Source organism: Notechis scutatus, unplaced genomic scaffold, assembly GCF_049901735.1.
Source record: "Notechis scutatus isolate UNSWTSFEM ecotype Mainland unplaced genomic scaffold, rNotScu1.2 NSCUSCF23, whole genome shotgun sequence".
NCBI classification, from domain to species: domain Eukaryota; kingdom Metazoa; phylum Chordata; class Lepidosauria; order Squamata; family Elapidae; genus Notechis; species Notechis scutatus.
This window is the reverse complement of record NW_028263148.1, coordinates 224,407-243,290: the sequence shown is the minus strand read 5'-3', so window position 1 is coordinate 243,290 and position 18,884 is coordinate 224,407. Positions and strand designations below refer to the sequence as shown.

The following is an 18,884-nucleotide window of genomic DNA, read 5'->3' as shown; positions in this document are numbered from 1 at the left end:
ATTATTATTTCATCTATTTCTTTCTGACTTGGTTACCATTATTCTCATTTTATATTTCTGCAAGGTTTTATTAATTCTCCCAAAAACATAAACACACAACACACAAACATATAAAAATCTTTTAGGAAAGTAACTTGGCCCCAGGTACCTCTCTCTACATGAACTTCAATTATATTCATGCTCATCTTACATGTCATTACCTATTTTATTTACCATTCTATGTCTTCTATATTAGCTTCTCCACACATTTCACTCTTCTTAATTCTATCTTATTTAATCCATCTTAATTTAAGTCATCATATTTGTATCTTTTGTCCATTCTTTATTATCCCTTTGTCTCATTCCTTATGAAGAAAAAAAAGAGTTTCTCCTGAAATCACTAATCAGAGTATGATGCCTTTCTATCTTCCCCCTAAATTAATTAAATTAACATTTAAAATAACATCTAATACCCAATCTGATTCTGCTTGGTACATTCTGTCTACTAGTTTTTTGTTTTGTTTTTTAAATAAAAGAAAAATAATAAATCCAAAATGATTAAATACATAGTTAAATAATAGATCTAAATATTGAATCTTATAACATTCCCATTGCCTTTTCCAAAGACAAATGCTACAATAATAATTTTATAATAACATCAATACCATAGTCATATTAAACTCTTTGATTAAAACTCAATATTCTAAACATTCCCTTTAATATTTTATTAAATTTTAAAATCAATCATTACTAAACATTTCAACATTTTAATCTCTTATTAATTCTTAAACCATTCTAATTATCTATTTTTAATACAAATGCTACAATACCATCTTATGTACCTTGCAAAATCTTTTTAAAGAAATTATACTTTACCCTTTGTCCCTAAAAAAGGTTCCTCTTTTCCCATCTGATTTCAAAACTTTGTGGCTTTTCTCCACCTTTTCCCTTTCTTTCTTCTCCCACCAGACCTTTCTACCCCCTCTTCTCCTAGCCTCTGCCTTACTGGCTTCCCTTCTCTGTTGTGTACCTTTTTCTTTTGTTTACTATCATTATATTGGTTTTGCACCTTATTTTTCTCTTTCTTAAGTGTTTTTTTAAATCTTAAGTCCTTCATTTTCCTTCCTTTCTTTCTTCCTTCTTTCTTAGTTAAATTTTGAAATTCATTAAAGATGGCTTCTTCTTCTTCTTCTGCTGCTGCCACCATCTGTTGTAGTGTTTGTTGATAAGTAGCAAGCGCCATTTCTAAAAAAGGAAGGCTTCTTTTACACCATCTTTGTCGTCTTTTGTTTGCTCATATTCTTTTCTCAGTTCCTCAACAGAAAAGCCATTATAAATCTTTTCTTTTCTTTTCTTTTCTTTTCTTTTTTTCCCCCTCTTTCTTCTTGCATCAACCAAAATATTTCAAAAAATAGAACAATCCCAAAGTCATCAATCAATCCAAGCCAAGACAAAGTTCTCACTTTCTCTTCCTGGGGTAGTATCAATCAAAAAAAGAAAGTCCAAATCTATATCTTAAAGCCTTATTGCCATACATTCAGTCTTCAGATCCTTAAGGCATCTCCTCCAACAAAATCTTAACATATAAATATATTTTTGTCCTCTCCCTTCCCACTTATCACATAAAGCCAGTTTTTACCTGAAAAGACAGGTTTCTCAGTACCTACTTGTTGATTCCGTTGGGAAGGAGAGTAAACTTTCCTTTCAGCACCTCAAAATTGCCGCTTGTTTTCTCTTCTGGAAAGTATCATTCGAAAAGCCATAATTTCCAGGAATTATGTTAAATATGTCTTAGAGTCCTGGGTCAACCAGGAAAAACTTTCACTTTCAAAGGCTTTCTCCTCTTCCTCCTGCGCATTCTTGACCAGCTGCCGGCTTCTTTGTGGCGGCCATTACGGACCGCCGCTGCACGTCTTGGGAAAAGGGGGTTCTGCCGGCTGGGGAGGGGTCTGCAACACCCCCAAACCCCTCTCCAGATCCCCCTATCTTCAGCCGCCCCTGCAGGGCAGCCTTAGCTCCAAACCCGTCCGGATCGGAGCACCAAAACGGCTAGCGCAGCAGGGATCGCGCAGTATCGCGAATCCCTGCCGCTCACGAAGCCGACAAACCGGAAGTTCAACCCTAGTTCTTCTTTTCATTAGACTAGACATACCCAATTTCTGCTGCAAAGGAACTCCCTCAGCCACTGTGGAACACAGGAATTTGGGATCAAATCTCAGCTATCAGGGTCTCCATCCATGAAAGAGTTCCAGCACTCAATCCTGGAAGTAGCTCGATTATAAAAGATACTTTTCCTTACCACTTTTTCCACATTCCAGTTCTTACCGTTAGCAGAGCAGTGACGTGGGATGTACAGCCTGGTGTTGGTAAAAATGTTCACACCGAATTCCTACCAGATAAAGCAAAGAGCCACTGAGGAACAGTCCTTTCTGCTCATGAAAACTAATGATCAACGTTTATTCTCAGTACGTGCTAATATACCCAACCATAAGGAATGTATTATTGAAGACACTATCTCCAGTAAAAAATAAAAAAAAATCATAATGCTGTATCCTCTGTACATATCGCAGCCCATTTGGGTGGCACTTAAAGGGACAGAGAAGCAACAGATGGAAATTGGCATCTTCTATATCCATCTTCATTTATTTTATTTATTTGATTTGTCAATCACTTCCATGATAATAGGTATAAGTATAAACATGAGTGAGAATACAGGAAATAGGTACAAATAAATGAGGACAATAGGACAGGGACAGGAGGCACGATGGTGCACTTATGCACGCCCCTTAGATATAGCCAGAAAGCCAATCCCTTGATGGGTCTGTAGCAGAGAAGCAGTGGGAGAGAAGTCGTTGTTCACGGGTGTCAAACTCAATTGTGTCATGTGGCATCTCGAAATGTATCACAATGTTATTTGTCCTTTGCAGAGCTGGGGTAGGCATGGCCTGTGTGTGATGCATCTGGCCTGCAGCCCCTCAGTTTGACAGGTCTTTCTTAGCAGATGGCAGCTCTTGGCTGATAGCAATAGTACTTGTATACTGCTTCACAGTGCTTTACAGCCTTCTCTGAGAGGTTTACACAGTCAGCCTTTTGCTCCCAACAATCTGGATCCTCATTTTACCGATCTCAGAAGGATTTGGAAACTGAGTCAACCTTGAGCTGCTCAGAATTGAACTCCTGGAGTAAACAGTGTGTTAGCCTGCATTACTGCATCCTAACCACTATGCCACTAGGACTTTTAACTCTTGGTGCAATGATTCACTCAACAACTGTGGCAAGAAAAGTCATAAAATGGGGCAAACCTCACTTAACAAATGTCTCACTTAGCAACAGAATTTTGGGGCTCAATTATGGTCATAAATTGAGGACCACCTGTAAGGTTAGATTAAATCCCAGGGCAGATGGTTAGAAAAGACAAACCATTAAGAAAATAAGGAAAGCATATCGTGAATATATGTGAATATATGTGTCCCAGGATAATGTTCCAGGACCAATCTCAGTCAGTCACAGGGACAAGGGATTTTGTCTTCCGAGTTTTGGGATCATGCTAGAGCTCATCTTCAGGGAACATCTCTCTACCAGAATGCGTGCTAGTTTCCTGAGGATGGGCTCCAGCATGAGACTGAAAACGTGGAAGACAAAACCTCTGGTTTCGGTGACCGACCCAGATTGGATCCTGCAAGAAAACTATATCTCTATGGATCTGCCCAGGAAGATACCAGAAGTCTACTTCAGCTCAGCAGAGAACCAACTATGCACTTCTCCTTGCCTAATGAGAGCATCTCCCCTGTGGGGAATCAGAACTTTGATGCTTACCCTGAATATGCGGTAAGAATCCCCATCTTCAGGAATAAAATGCACTGGGGAGCCAATTCTTTCACCCCTGGATGGATTTTTTTGCAGGACAGGGATAAATATTGACTGAATTCTTAAAGAGGTCAACAGAGAAGATGGGATCCTTCTTGGGAAGGAAGTTGTAAACCTGAAACCAGAAAGGATGCAACTGAGGATGGAGATTTCAGCTAGAGGAACTTCCTGCCCGTCAAGTTGCCAATGAAATGCCAATGAAACAGACTGTGAAATAGCAATAGCACTTAGAATTATATACCACTTCATAGCATTTTACAGTCCTCTCTAAGTGTTTTACAGAGTCAGCCTATTGCCACCAATAATCTAGGTCCTCATTTTACCGACCTCGGAAGGATGGAAGGCTGAGCCAACCTTGAGCCAGTCAGAATTGAACACCTGCAGTGAGCAATGAGTTAGCCTGCAGCACCTGTACTCTAACCACTGCGCTGCCACGGCTCTTGATAGAATGGGAGAATGACCTTGGGAGATGAGAAAAGGGAGAGAGATCAGATAAAAGAGGGAAAAACCTAAAGCTGAGTAATGGACAGGTAAAAAGAGACAGCAGGTGAATTGTACTTTCAAACCTGCAAGATTAGTATCAGTCTCTCACGTACAGTAGACCAAACAATCAACACAATAAGATTAGTTGATTGTAAGGCCACATTAATAGTCTTGCAATCTGAAAGCACAGTTATCCTGCCACATCTGTTCAGCAGTTGATCAATTAGGGCAGATCCCTTCCACATTTCTTTCTCTGCTCATTACTTCATTTTGGGCTCCTTAGGCACCATCTCTTCTGTCTGTCTTCCAAGGTCATTCTCACGTTCCATTATAGGCCGCCACATGAAATGGTGAGTTCTCTTTACTGAAATCTCAGCAGAGGCCACCTGGTCTTCTGGCCAAGATGATCCACATGATTCTACATTGAGACACCTCTGAGACAGGCTGGGTTAAGAATTCAGGAGTGATCCGAGCAAGCATCTATGTTTGATGGAGAACCAGAATTTGGCTTCTTGGTCTGTGACCTTTCCCAGTACTCCACACTGGCTCTAGGACTCTGTGTCAACTTCAAAGGGAGATTTTGCTGATTGCAGCCATTGCCACTCTTCAGCTGCCACAGAGTCAGTGGGAGAGGGATGTCATTTCCAGAGAGCAACAAGAAATCGCCCCATGGGAACCAAGGTTGTCTAACCAGATGTTCTACTAAGACTTGGACAGTTTTCCATAACAATACCTGGACATTTAATTGGACAATGTGGCCTGCACTTATGAGAAGGGAGGGAGATTCTATTATTTAATTATGTGAAAACTGTGGGAACTAGTTAGAGTTGGTTTTGCTTCAATCGGTGCCGACATGATGTACTCAATAAAGTTTAGCATAAAGAGATTGGATCGCCTCAAGCTTGCTTGCTTGCTTGGGTTTGTCAGTTGGAACCTTGACACTCTGAGAATGGGACTGACTCAAAGTTCCTCAGGAATTTTATTCCTAATCCATTACTTTCACCACTATAACACACTACTTTGCATTATGGCAAAATCTCTGGACTCTGATAGTGGGCTGCCCTCAGTCTACATGCTTTGTCCTTCTATTTTTCCTACATTTTTTCCCCCTAAAATTAATTTATGGACAATTTTCTTTACTTCTCCTTCCCTGCAATCCTCCCCTAACTTCTTAAATTTAGTTGTGACTACTATCTTCTGGTGTAAATTGTAAATAAATGGCTGCAAGTGATCGTATTTGAAGTACATCTCAATGGACAAGTAAATCTTGGGATGAAACCAGCATCAGCCAGGACTTATCTAGACCCCAAATGAAATGCATTCGGAACTTACCTTCTCAGAGGAGAGCTCGGCTTCAGGTTTCAAGAGAAAGACACTCTGGTCAACGGCATGGATGGCACAGAGAGAACTGGGGAAGGCTGAAAGATGGAGTTGGGCTTTCTGGCCAGGCAGACCTTCTTGATCCGAGAACCACAGTTTGGGCTGTAAACATAAACTGGGTCTTTGAAAAGGACACTTCCACTTGGTGTGGAATGAATGGAAGGAGAATGAATGGAATGAAGTCATCCTTGTTGTCATGCATATTGTAACATTGAGTTGCCCTCTGTGACTAACCTCAAGCCACAGTTTGATAGGCTCAATGGAACTACTGGCTGACCCCCCACCCCAAATAGGCTTAAGTTGACTTCCGGATTGGCATCATTGTGACACAATTGTAGGAACTAGGGCTCAGCTAACCTAGGCTGAACTCTCTTCGTTGGGGGACCCTTAAAGGGCTAAAGTCACCTTGGAGAGGTGACGAAGAAAGGAGGGACGCCTCATAGATCGCAGAGAGTCACAACTCTCCTGCTTGATCTGAGGCTTATCTTCCTTTCCAGCAACGAAGAAGGGATATTTATTGATATTGTTTTAATTGAAATATTAAAATGGACAAGAGAGGAAGGCTAGAAATAGAGTATCTACCAATATAAGGTTTGTGATATTAAGATATAGGATAGAGGTAGAAATTAGAAAGGGGGGGAAGATAATTATGCATATTTCTATACAGTATGTTACAATTAGTAGGTAGATGTAAGGACCAGAAGTTGAAAGATGGTTGTATTATGTACAATGTTATTATAATAATGTGAGTAGGATTAATGTAATTAAGGCTATCAAAATTGTTAAAAAGAAAAAAGGCTTAAGTTTAGCTGATGTTTCGGGTTTTCTTTCCATTGCCATTTGTTATGACCCACTGAGTTACCGGCATTCAAGGGAACAGGTCTGGCCAGGATATAACTGATTCAGTGGTGGGATTCAAATTTTTTATTACCGGTTCTGTGGGTGTGACTTGGTGGGCATGGCAGGGGAAGGATACTGTAAAATCTCCAGTCAGAGGTGGTATTTGCCAATTCTCCGAACTACTAAAAAATTTCCACTACTGGTTCTCTAGAACTGGTCAGAACCTGCTGAATACCCACCTCTGAACTGATTACATCAGCTTGGACAAGCAGATAGCAAAAGGGTAACTCAAGAGCTATTTCTGAAAGGATCAGAAGCAAACAAGGTTTTGTGGATACTAGTGCCAGTAGAGTTGAGGAGCACCAGCTTAGAGAAGACCTGTTCTGGATCATTAAGATTCTGCCTTTCTTTAACAGCACAACACAAAATGTACAACTTTACCTTGTGGGAGAAGCACGTTTCTACGGTGAAGTCTCTCAAGCCAGCAACGAGTTCTCCACTGGGCAAAATGGTGTAGAGGAGCAAGTGGATCTTGGGAGCAGTGTCGACATCCACCAAGAGATTCAAAAGGAAGTCCCCTTTGGTTTCTAAAGGATGAAAATCCCAGGTGAGGGAAAGAGAGAGATCAAAAGAGACATATAAATTTTGATAGATGGATGGTTCAATGGATGGATGGATGGATGGATGGATGGATGGATGGATGGATGGATGGATGGAATAAGTTCCAGTTGGAATACATCAGACTTCACCAGGGTGATCCCAACAGGCTGGGAAATGTGAGTCAAAAATGGATCATTGAAGAATCAGGAGCAGAAGGACTTTAGCTGCTGTTTTCTTTTCAGATGTGAGGGTTTGCCTTCTCCTCCACAAGAACTTTTAGGTTTGTGGTCAGAATGATCAAATTAGTGGTCTCTCTTGTTTCAGGGATCCATGAAACAGCAGGTGAGTCTACCTCCAGTAACCTCTCCCACTGCACAGGAAAGCAATGGACATAAAACAGGCCCTGTGGCACACACCAGAGTCCTTCAACCCTTTGCCATCCTAAAAACCCCAAATGCTGCCTCAGACCCATGAGTCAGTGCTGTTAGTAGTGCCTTTCCATGGCTCTCCAAGGTTTCTGGAAACCCTGGATTGAACTTGGGGTCTTTCTGTGTACCAGGTGATTGGGAACTCAATCCCATTCTCTATCCTTCATTCCTCCATTTTGCATGTTTTTTTTTTAATCCTTGAAAACAAAGTCACACCCAACATGCCATCCTGCTGACTACAAGAGACTGAGGCCCTAATCCTCTGTGGGACTCTAAGAAGAGCCTGTCCCAGAGGAAAAAGCATAGGCATCTGGGCAGCCTTCTACTGTAGTTGCAAAGAGACATCACTGTGATGCCCAGCAAAAAAACTCAGGAAGAAGGAAGTGACTGCAGAGATTTGGGAGAAATGGCCTGTTCCTACTGCTTGAGAGCATCCCTTTCCTCTGCCCAATGGCATGGCTGGCTTTGTGTGCCCAGCTTCCATGCCCTGCCGGTGTGAAATCAGATATAGTGAACCCAGCTGTGAATGGGGAAAGGGTTTTGTGAATGGGAAAAGGGTTTTGTGAATGGGGAAAGGGTTTTGTGAATGGGAGAGGTTTTTCAGACATACAAGGGGGTACTCAGCATTCGGCAAGAGAGAACTGGATCCCCATAGATGGAGACACCCTGGAACATCTGGGAAGCTTTTTGCCAAGCAGGAAGGGGGAGTGTAATTTGGAGGGAGAACACTTACCTGTTCCCTGTTCCACTGGCTGCCTGTGTGTCCCTGTTCGTATGATGTCCCCCCTAGCCTTGACCTGCAGGGAAAGAAGAAATTCCTGCTAGATGTGCTAGGGCTTGGAGAAATCGATTCATTAATTGATTGATTGATTGATTGATTGATTGATTTGCAACTCTAAGCACTGGCTGTCATGTTAGATATATGGATCCCTAGAATTGTGGAGCTGCAATTGTCTAGTTTAACCTTTTGATTAAAGCAATAATAATAATTCACCCATGGCGTTAATCAGCGTTAATTGGAATGGAATGTGTTGTTTTAATTACATATATTTATAATTTTTTCTTTTTTTAAGAATATAGTGTGTATTTTAAGAATGTACCAAGCAGAATCCAAATTGAAGTTATGTATTATATTGAATGTTATAACTTTAGGGTATATATTGAAGCCTAAATAAGAGTTAAATGGATAAACTTAAAAGATATAAAGGAGTATAGTAACTACAGGAGAAACTTTGTTTAATGAGAAAAGATAATAGATAATTGAAACAGGACAGACAAAAAATATAAATATAATGATTTGAATTGATAGAGATAATTAAAATAAAATTGAGAAAATTAAAAGAGGGGAGAAGCTATGCAGAAAATGTAAAACAGTAATAAGATATGGAATAGAACATAAAAATGAGCATGAAATTGAATTTGTGTCTGTACGAAGAAATGTAATCCGGGATTACGCTACTTTCAAAAAAATGTTTTATTTGTATTTTTTTGTGTGTGAAAACTCAAATAAAATTTACAAAAAAAAATATATCATGGAAAACCTAATAGATGTTATGCATCCTGAGCACAAATGCTATACTTTTAAGGAAACCTTGGACAGTGGCAGAAGAATAAGAGGAAACACTACTTGGACATAGTTTAAACCACAAATTGCAGAAAACACAGAAGTGTAGCTTTGGATCTCACAGCTGACTTTTGATATAGTGGTTAAAAATACCAGCCCAGAAACTTGGAGACCGTGAGTTCTAGTCTGGCATGAAGCCAACTGGGAGAGTGTGGATCAGTCACTCGCTGTATGAGGAAGATAGGGAGAAACCTCTTCTGAAAATGTTATCAAGAAAACTCTAGGGAATTGTCCAAGCAGCCACTAGGAGCCAAGATGGGCTTACACCAAAAAGAGGGAAATCAGGAGATTTGCTTTCCCAAATACACTCACCCTAACAAGGGTACAACTAAGGATGACTTAGTTATGACCTGATCAAGGATGAGTGAGATATTTCTTCAAAGAAGTTCAGTGCACATTGGAGTATGTGCACACCTGGTATATGGCATCCAGTTTTGGTCACCACATTACAAACAAGATGTTGAGACTTTGGAAAAAGTGCAAAGAAGAGCAACTAAGGTGATTAAAGGCCTGGGGACTAGAACATATGAAGAACAGTTACAGGATTTGCATCTGGCTAGTCTAGAGAAAACAAACATTAGGGGGTGACATGATAGCAGTATTCCACTATTTGAGAGGCTGCCACAAAGAAGAGGGGGTCAATTTATTTTCCAAAGCATCAGAAGGCAGGACAAGAAACAATGGACTGAAATTAATTAAGGAGAGAAGCAACCTGGAATTAAGGAGAAACTACCTAACAGTGAGGACAGTTAACCAGTGGAACAGCTTGCCTTCAGAAGTTCTGGGTGCTTCATCACTGGAGGTTTTAAGAAGAGACTGGACAGCCACCTATCTGAAATGGTATAGGCAGGGTGGGATTCAAATTTTTAACAACCGGTTCGGTGGGCGTGGCTTGGTGGTCATGTGACTGGGTGGACGTGGCTTGGTGGTCATGTAATTGGCTGGGTGTGGCCAACTCAATATCACTCACATTGAGGCACGCATCTCCTCGCCTGGCCTCTCGTGACTGTGGGGATGCTGCAACAGTCGTAAGTATGAAAAATGGTCATAAGTCACTTTTTCAGTGCCACTGTAACTTTGAATGGTCACTCCACACAAGCAAAGTACCAGCAAAGGAGGGGGAAAAACTCCAGAGACATTCCTGAGACAAGAAGTCTAGTCCTGCCAAGAATGTAATAAGGGTTAACAGAGAGGCAGTTTCTGTAAGCAACACCAGAATGTCTCCTTCCTGCCTTCCTTACAGGATTAGGCCAGTAATTTCTTCTAACAACCGGTTCTCCAAACTGCTTAGAATGTTTACAACCGGTTTTAGCGAATAGGTGTGAACTGGTAGACTCCCACCCCTGGGTATAGGATCTGCTGTTTGAACAGGGGGTTAGACTATAAGTCCTCCAAAGTCCCTTCCATTGATTAATGGCTGTTTAACAAAGCGAAGCAAACATGCTGACACATGTGACACTTGTGAATGCAGCCTTCGCCTGAAGACTCACCATGTAATAGAAGACAATCTCGTCCTCCTTCTCATCACCTTGGTTAAGGATGTAACGCACCCGAACCGGCTCACGGTGGCCGCAGCTTAAAGTCTTTGACGCAGGCTCAACATGTACATAACTGTTGCTTGGAGAATAAAACATGTACACTGTGTGAAATTCATTACCATGACTGGGTGTAATCCAGTGGTCGCTATTACACCAAGGTTTGTTTTGATACATAGCCTGAAAGGAAAAGCATAGATTTAGAGAAATTAGGTGGGAGGCTGGCTGAGAACATTTTGCTGGCAAGGGCGAGAGAGATGGGCAGCTCAAAAATGTGACAGATCGATAGATGATAGCTAGATATTGATATACAGGAGATATTCAGTAGATATACAAATAGATAATGGATGGGTGGGTGGGTGGAAGAAACAGAAAGATGAGAGAGAAGATATATATAGATAATGGATGGGTGGATAGAGAGAAGGAGAGATGATATATAGATATACAGTAGATATAGATAGATAATGGATGTGTGTGTGTGTGTGTGTGTATGCATGCATACATACATACATACATACATACATACATACATACATACATACATATGAGAGGCAACCAAAAGTCAAGAGGGGGGCTGTGACTGTGCTCTGGAAGCCACACTCCATTTGTTTTACCCTCTCTCTCTCTCTCTCTCTCTCACACACACACACAGAGAGAGAGAGAGAGAGAGAGAGAGAGAGAGAGAGAGAAAGAAAAAAAAGGAGGAGCCCTAAGTCCTTTTAACTAACTAACTAGAATAACTTCTAACTTTATTGTGACTTTAAATCTACATAATCAGCATACATTAAAATGAAATTTCAGTGCACAAAGCTCTTAAAGGGTCACCATCTCCAAAATACACTACATAAACATGACAAAAGTAAAAGTAAATAAAAAAATTAAAAATGTGCATATACCCACATATATGACACAGAGAAACAGCACACAGTCTAGTTTGGAATGTACATGGCGAGAAAAACGAATCTTGTGAGTTTCCCAGACAGATGGCCTAGGGAACAAAGCTGTTACAAAATCTGCTAGTCCTGCTAGAAATAATTCGAAACCTCCTCCCAGAGGGAAGCAACAGAAACAAACCATCAAGTGGGAATGTCATAAAATACAGCCATTGCATATCGAGAGGACTAACCGTAAAAGACAAAAAGTCACTTCTGATATTACTGATTTCAATAGAGAATTCAGCTCTCCCCGCAGCATCCGTCACTTGATAGAGTCGCTGTTGAGTTTCTATCAACAAAATCTCCACTGTTCCATTGCTGATCGGCACCTCGTTGCTGTCTACCAGCTTCACCTGTGCACGAAAAAACACCACACTGATCCAACCGGTTGCAGCAAAATATTTCAGGATTTACCAATGCAGTTTCTATTCTGCCTTTCCTTCAGGGATGCCAAGCTTTCCTGTCAAGCCATCCTAATCTTTTTCCCCCATCGCTACAATTCTGTGAAAAAGGGGAGACTAGCAGCAGGGACTTGAGCCTCGAAATAGGTTTGGGGGCTGTAGCTGAGAAAGAAAGGGGACAATTTCTAAACCCAAGCAAGGAGCTGCTGAAAGAGGGTGTTACAGTTGGTTTGATAAATGGACTCTTCATTAAGGAAAAAGGGCTTTGGGAGTTTCAAAGCAGAGCGTCCACAGGGGATGATAGGATTAGCAATAGCACTTCTATACTGTCTCATGGTGTTTTGTATACTCTCTGGACAGTTTACAATGTCGGCATTTTGCCCCCAATCATCTGGGTCCTCAGCTGCAGGCTAACTCACTGCTCACTACCAGCAGTTCGATGTCCTTAGTGCCTCGGCATTGACTCAGCCTTCCATCTTTCCAAGGTCAGTAAAATGAGGACCAGATGATTGGGGGCAATAGACCAACTCTGTAAACCACTTAGAGAGAGCTGCAAAACCACTATGAAGCAGTATACAAGGCATGATTGGGACTTTGTGGTGGCTGCCATCTTGATTTTGGGGGGCTACCACCATCATTTCCATGGATACCCCTGCTTAATAATCCTACTAATGAACAAAGGCTGAAAGGTTCCTATTGTAGACTCCGGCTTGCTTGCTTGCTTGCTTCTTCCTTTCCCCGTATCTATATCTATCTATCTATCTATCTATCTATCTATCTATCTATCTATCTATCTATCTATCTATCTATCTATCTATCTATCATCTATCTATCTATCTATCCATCTATCTAATTATCAATCTATCATCTGTTGGAAGAAATGTCTACCTGGGTTCAGTTCCAAGTGGAAAGTAAGACACTGGAAATATGGAAGCTGCTTGGAAAGATGGTGTAATGGTGGACAGGACCACATGAGTTTTTGGGGTCCAGGGCAAATGAACACATGGCTGAGAGAGAGACAGAGAGAGAGATTTATACCCTCTCTTGGGCTTTGAATTTGAGTTTCCTGTTCCTGTGGCAAGGGCATGTATTCTGATTGGTTATAAACTCCCATGTGGAGTCATGGGTCATGATTCAAGTTTGGTTGATGCTTTGGGGCTGATACAATGATGGGGCTTTGTTTGTGGCTGAATGGCTTTGCCCTGAAGGATAATCCCATCATCCTGGAGCTGAGGTCTTTTTATTTGTAGATAAGCTGGCCCAGCCTTTTGTCTTGTACATAGGTTGGCACCAAAATATCTTCTGGGACTATTAACAAAAGTGGGGGCTGCTTTCCAGGAGCATGTTTCTCCTTTATGGAAATATAATATTCTGCCTTTTTAATATTTCCTAGAATATGTCATTCTTCTAGGAGATGAGTAGGTGCTAACTTTCTACGCATCTATCTATCATTTGTCTACCTACTTCCTCTGTCCATCCGTCCATCTGTCCCTCCCTCCTTTGATTGAAATGGTATAAGATCTGCTTGAGCAAGGGATTGAACTAGAACAGCGGCCCCCAACCAGGGCTGGGATTCTACCAGTTTGCACATATTCACTAGAACTGGTTGTTAACATTCTAAGCAGTTTGGAGAACTGGTTGTTAGAAGAAATTACTGGCCTAATCCTGTAAGGAAGGCAGGAAGTAAACATTCTGGTGTTGCTTACAGAAACTGCCTCTCCATTAATCCTTATTACATTCTTGGCAGGACTAGACTTCCTGTCGCTGGAACCTCTCTGGGTTTTTTTTTCCTCCTTTGCTGGTACTTTGCTTGTGTGGAGTGACCATTCAAAGTTTCAATGGCACTGAAAAAAGTGACTTATGACCCTTTTTCACGCTTACGACTGTTACAGCATCCCCACAGTCATGAGAGGCCAGGCGAGGAGATGCGTGCCTCAATGTGAGTGATATTGAGTTGGCCACACCCATCCAATAACATGACCACCAAGCCACATCCCCCCAGTCACATGACCACCAAGTCACACCCACCAACTAAGCCACACCCACCAAACCAGTTGTTAAAAAATTTGAACCCCACCCCTGCCCCCAACCTTTTGGGCACTAGAGACCCATTCCAAGGAGAGAGGTTTTTCCACAGATTAGAGAGGGCGTGATTTCATATGCTGCCTGCATCCTACAAATAGGGCTTCGCTTGTTTGTGCAGTGCTTTTTCTGGTATGCCCCTGCCCGCTACTGGGCCATGGACCAGGGGGTGGGGATCCCTGAACTACAAGACCTCCAAGGTCTCTTCCAAGTTGTTATTCTGTATTTCTTAATGCTTTTACGCTGCTTTTGATCGTTCTAGCTCAGAGCAGCTGGACAGCAGCTGTTAGGGTGAAGAAATGGCATTGGAACAGACTGGAGGCATCGGCTGGGCTGATACGGCTTAAATCTAGCTTTGCAGAGAAACCACAGCTCCCATCTTACCTGCACGACATAAGGCATGTCAGGTTTATAGTAACGGTCTAGGTGTTCAAAGATAATTTTGCTCAATGTGGACGTGACCTCAATGGATTCTGTGGCATTCACCTCCACTCCTGTTGAAGAGAAGTGTCATCTGCAAAAGGCTGGACAAGTGGTTGGAATAGATGATCTCCAGAGCCCTCCCATGTGCAGATTTCTCTGATATGTCTATGAAGATTCTCAGTCATCCAAGTCATGGTTGTCCCAAAGGTGCTTTTTCAAGATGGAACTGGACATTCTGGTTTTTCTTTGAAGATTCGCTTTACAATCCACGAAACTCCTTCAAAGAACTGAAGAAGCTTCTTGGATGAGAAGTGAAACATCTTCAAATAAAAACAAGGAAGTCCAGTTGCCTCTTGAAAAAGCACATCTGGGATTACTCTGACATACTAATTCCCTCTGTTAGTTTGAATTTGCCACTCAGTAGCCCTTTAAACATTTCCCCTGTCCAGTTGTGACTGGCTCAAAGGGGTAATGTGCATCTCCAATTCTCAGCCTGAGGAATTTCTTGTCTGAGAGACACTTCCATCATCAGGTGGCCAGCACAAAAGTATGGGACGTGGTAACCTTTCCCGCTGAAGAGATATCTATTTTTCTACCTACATTTGCATGCTTTCAAACTGCTAGGTTGGCAGGAGCTGGGGCGAGAATGGGAACTCACCCAATTCTGCAATGCTTGGGACTCGAACCTGAGCTGACAGCTTTCTTAACCACTTAGCCACCACGCTTTTTATAGGATATCAAATTTGATTAGTATGTCTCAGACTGCTTGGAACCAGCTAATTCACCCACCTCCCCCCCACACACAAAATCTCATCACTTCACTTTCTGGGAAATGGGTGTTGGAGCAGAGAATAGTTTTCTCAATTATAACTCAGATGCCACTACTCTCTTAGACTTAGACACAGGGTGTTTTTTTCTATCAAGGTTGACTCAGCCTTCCATCTTTCTGAGATGGGTAAAAAGACGACCCAGATTGTTGGAGACAATAGGCTGACTCTGTAAACCACTTAGAGAGGGCTTAAATAGCAATAGCCCTTAGACTTATATACCACTTCACAGTGCTTTACAGCCAGAGGTGGTATTTAGCCGGTTCGGACCAGTTTGAGTGAACTGGTATCAGAAATTTTCCTGTTCTAAATTCCCTTGTTTTTTAGCTCAGCTGATTCACACAGCAAAGTGGATTGCTGCATCTCAGCTGAGCTAAAAAACAGCTCACTTCACCAGTGCTGATACCGAGGGCGGCCTTTGAGAGCTGTGCTGCACAAAACGCGCTCTCGTAGAACCAATCGCACCACTGTCTGGTCCTGCCCATCCCACCCACTCCGCCCCACCTTGTCCTATATATCTTGCCTTTGTCACGCGGCCCAGCTAATCTCTGCACCTCGCCTGCTCTGCTCACCAAAGGTAAGCATGCCACCTGCTTGCCCTTCACCTCGGCCAGGTCAGGGAACACACCATTCCTTAGCTCTGGAGAGAAATAGCAATAGGCTGCTGAGAGAAACAGCAATAGGCTGCTGCTTCTCTTTGTTGCAGTGCTTTCCGGATCGGACTTAGAGGACCCAAAGTGGCGGCTCACAGCTGCTCTCATTCTCCAAGCAAGAGCAACAGTGGAGAGAAGCAGGCACTGCCCCGGACAGCAAAGATGGAGGGGAACAGGCTCCAAAAGGCTGTACGGTCGACCTTCGCAGCACGGCAAAAGCTGCACATACACAGAAGCCATGTGCCGTGCTCATACACAGAAGCCCTGCACATGCGCTCACATTTTCAGCAAACCGGTGGTGGGATTATTTGAATCTCACCACTGTTTGCAACCCCCCTAAGTGGTTTAGTCAGCCTATTGCCCCCAACAATCTGGGTTTTCATTTTACCCGCATTGAAAGGATGAAGGCTGAGTCAACCTTGAGCCTGGTGAGATTCGAACTGCCAAATTGCAGTCAGCAGGCATTCAGCAGAAGTAGCCTGCAGTACTGCACTCTAACCACTACGCAACCAAGCACTGTGAAATTTTATATAAGTCTAAGTGCTATTGCTATTGTTATCTCCCAAACTTTCCTAATAGGAAACAGGAGCTTTAGGTCTGATTCTGGGCCATTCTGTCAGCCCGTTGGTGCTCTTTTGTTTCTTGAAGGTTACCTGTTCCTTCCTCTGTGATTTTGCCTTCTACGGTGATGGCCATCGAAAAGCCTTGCCACCTCAGGTGGAACTTCTCCATGTTCACCACCTTGGAGAAACAGCCATCTCCATCTGCCTGCATGCCACAACAACCAAGAAACAGCAGCCTGTGATCGCTTTGCAAATACCTTGCGTTCGTTATTTTCCAGCAACAGAACCTTTTCAACCTGATACCTTCTAGGTGGGTTGGAAACAACAGCAGAGCCAAGCCAAAGAGATGGAAACCTTGTAGGAAAGTGATTCAACAGAACTTCCCTTCTGAACACCTGTCTAAACTTACTCCTTAGCTCTTGCCTGCTTTTTAAGTAGACAATTTAAATATAGTCTGAACCTCAATTTGTTCTTCACGTTGTCATTACTTTTACTCAAATAGTCCTCGACTTTTGACCATAATTTAGCCCAATATCTCTGTTGCTTAGTGAGACATTTGTTAAATGGTTTTTCCCTATTTTACAACCTTTTTTGTCACAATTGGTAAGTGGATCACTGCAATTGTTACGTTAATAACACGGTTGCTAAGTGGGTCTGGTTTCCCCATTGACTTTGCTTGTCAAAAGGTCACAAAAGGTGGTCCCATGACCTCTGGAACACCGCAACCATCATAAATATGAGTCAGTTGCCAAGGGTCAAAATTTTGATCCCATGGCTATGAGGATGGCGCAGTGGTCATGCGTGTGAAAAACCCATTTTCATTGTTCTACCATACTTTGTCGAGAAGTTATGAGGCACCATGATCATGATACACCTCCCTCCCTTGTAGGTAAATATTCTCGGCTGTGCAAATCTTCCTTGTGAAACATTGTGAGAACTTTAGCCACCCAGCACCTTTATCACCTGTTTTCTCATTCATCTAATCAAAATGTGTAAGAATTAATACATTTTATCTCGGAAGTCAATAATTTCCCAAAATTTGTAGACCGGTGTTAATTGATTATGTGCCATCTAGCCAATTTTGACTCCAAGTTACCACATAGATAGATTTGCCCTATGAGAATATCTATCTACAACTTGTTCTTTTGATGGTGCCCCCATCACTGTAACCAAGACCCTCCACCTTCCTGCTGGACATCCTCTTCTTCTCTTTCCGTACACCTTTCCCAACATTAGAGCTTCTTTATTTCTTTTTCATTAGACCTTCTGAATGCTTTTCTGAATATCATGCTCACCTTGATATAGCAGTCCTTGACTTATAGCCACAATTGGGACAGGAACTTCCATCTCTAAGCAAGGTTGTTGTTAAATGGGGCCTTGGGGCTCTCTGAACTTGGTTGTTTTCTTGCAGATGTTTCATTACCCAGCTAGGTAATACCATCAATGCTAGTAAGGGAGTGGGGTTTTCTCTCAGTATATATTCTAGTGTAGGGGTCTTCAAACGTGACAGTTTTAAGACTTGTAGACTTCCTCCTCCAGTCATGTTAGCTCAGGAATTCTGGGAATTGAAGTCTACAAGTCTTAAACTTGCCATGTTTGAAGATCCTTGTTCTAGTGGCTTGCGTGTCAGTGCTGATGGGAGTGGACTTGTTGGTTCTTTGGTTGTGTTAGGGTTAGGGTTGGGCTATTTACTATTAGCTTCTTTGGCAGTTCCTTGATTGGGGTATTGTTTACTTCTAGATTGTTGATCTGATGTTAATCTTTATGTTAATTTATGCTCATCTGGGTGATTAGATTAACACCAAGATTTGACTGTGGGAATCTTGTGACAATCATAAGTGCAGTCATAAGTGCAAAGATATGAATCACATTGTTATCACCATCATATTTTTGAATGATTGCCAAACGAATGGTTGTAAGTCAAGGACTATCTCTGTTTACCTCTTCACTGCATGACCTTTCTTCAAATAATATTGGCCCATAGCAACCTTCAGCCAGAAATGGAGATCTCTTCTATTTGAAGATGTCCCTTTTAGCCAAATGGTGTTTGTGCTAATATTGTTGGATGGTTTAAATCCCGTATGGAAAAAAATATTTCAGAGGAAATAGTAAACAGGAATAAGGGAAGAACATGAGGAAGCTTCACAAAGAGATGACAAGGAAGAATTACAGAATTCCGCAGAAGTGCACAGAGTTACACTTAAGTGGAAGAGGCTGTGGATGAAAATAAACTTTAAAAAATACTTGGTGGAAACCATGAGGAA

General features: G+C 42.0%; 1 protein-coding gene across 1 annotated transcript in view; it reads right to left on the bottom strand.

Annotated features, from left to right (window-relative positions):
* Nucleotides 1-18,884, bottom strand: part of LOC113428547 (alpha-2-macroglobulin-like) — a 75,982-nt gene that overhangs the window by 40,832 nt on the left and 16,266 nt on the right. Inside the window, 10 exon segments of the mRNA XM_087948822.1 lie at nucleotides 2,305-2,368; nucleotides 3,796-3,825; nucleotides 3,827-3,961; nucleotides 5,662-5,811; nucleotides 6,991-7,136; nucleotides 8,311-8,374; nucleotides 10,692-10,916; nucleotides 11,863-12,024; nucleotides 14,539-14,648; nucleotides 16,711-16,825. Coding sequence (XP_087804948.1) covers nucleotides 2,305-2,368; nucleotides 3,796-3,825; nucleotides 3,827-3,961; nucleotides 5,662-5,811; nucleotides 6,991-7,136; nucleotides 8,311-8,374; nucleotides 10,692-10,916; nucleotides 11,863-12,024; nucleotides 14,539-14,648; nucleotides 16,711-16,825 — 1,201 coding nt within the window.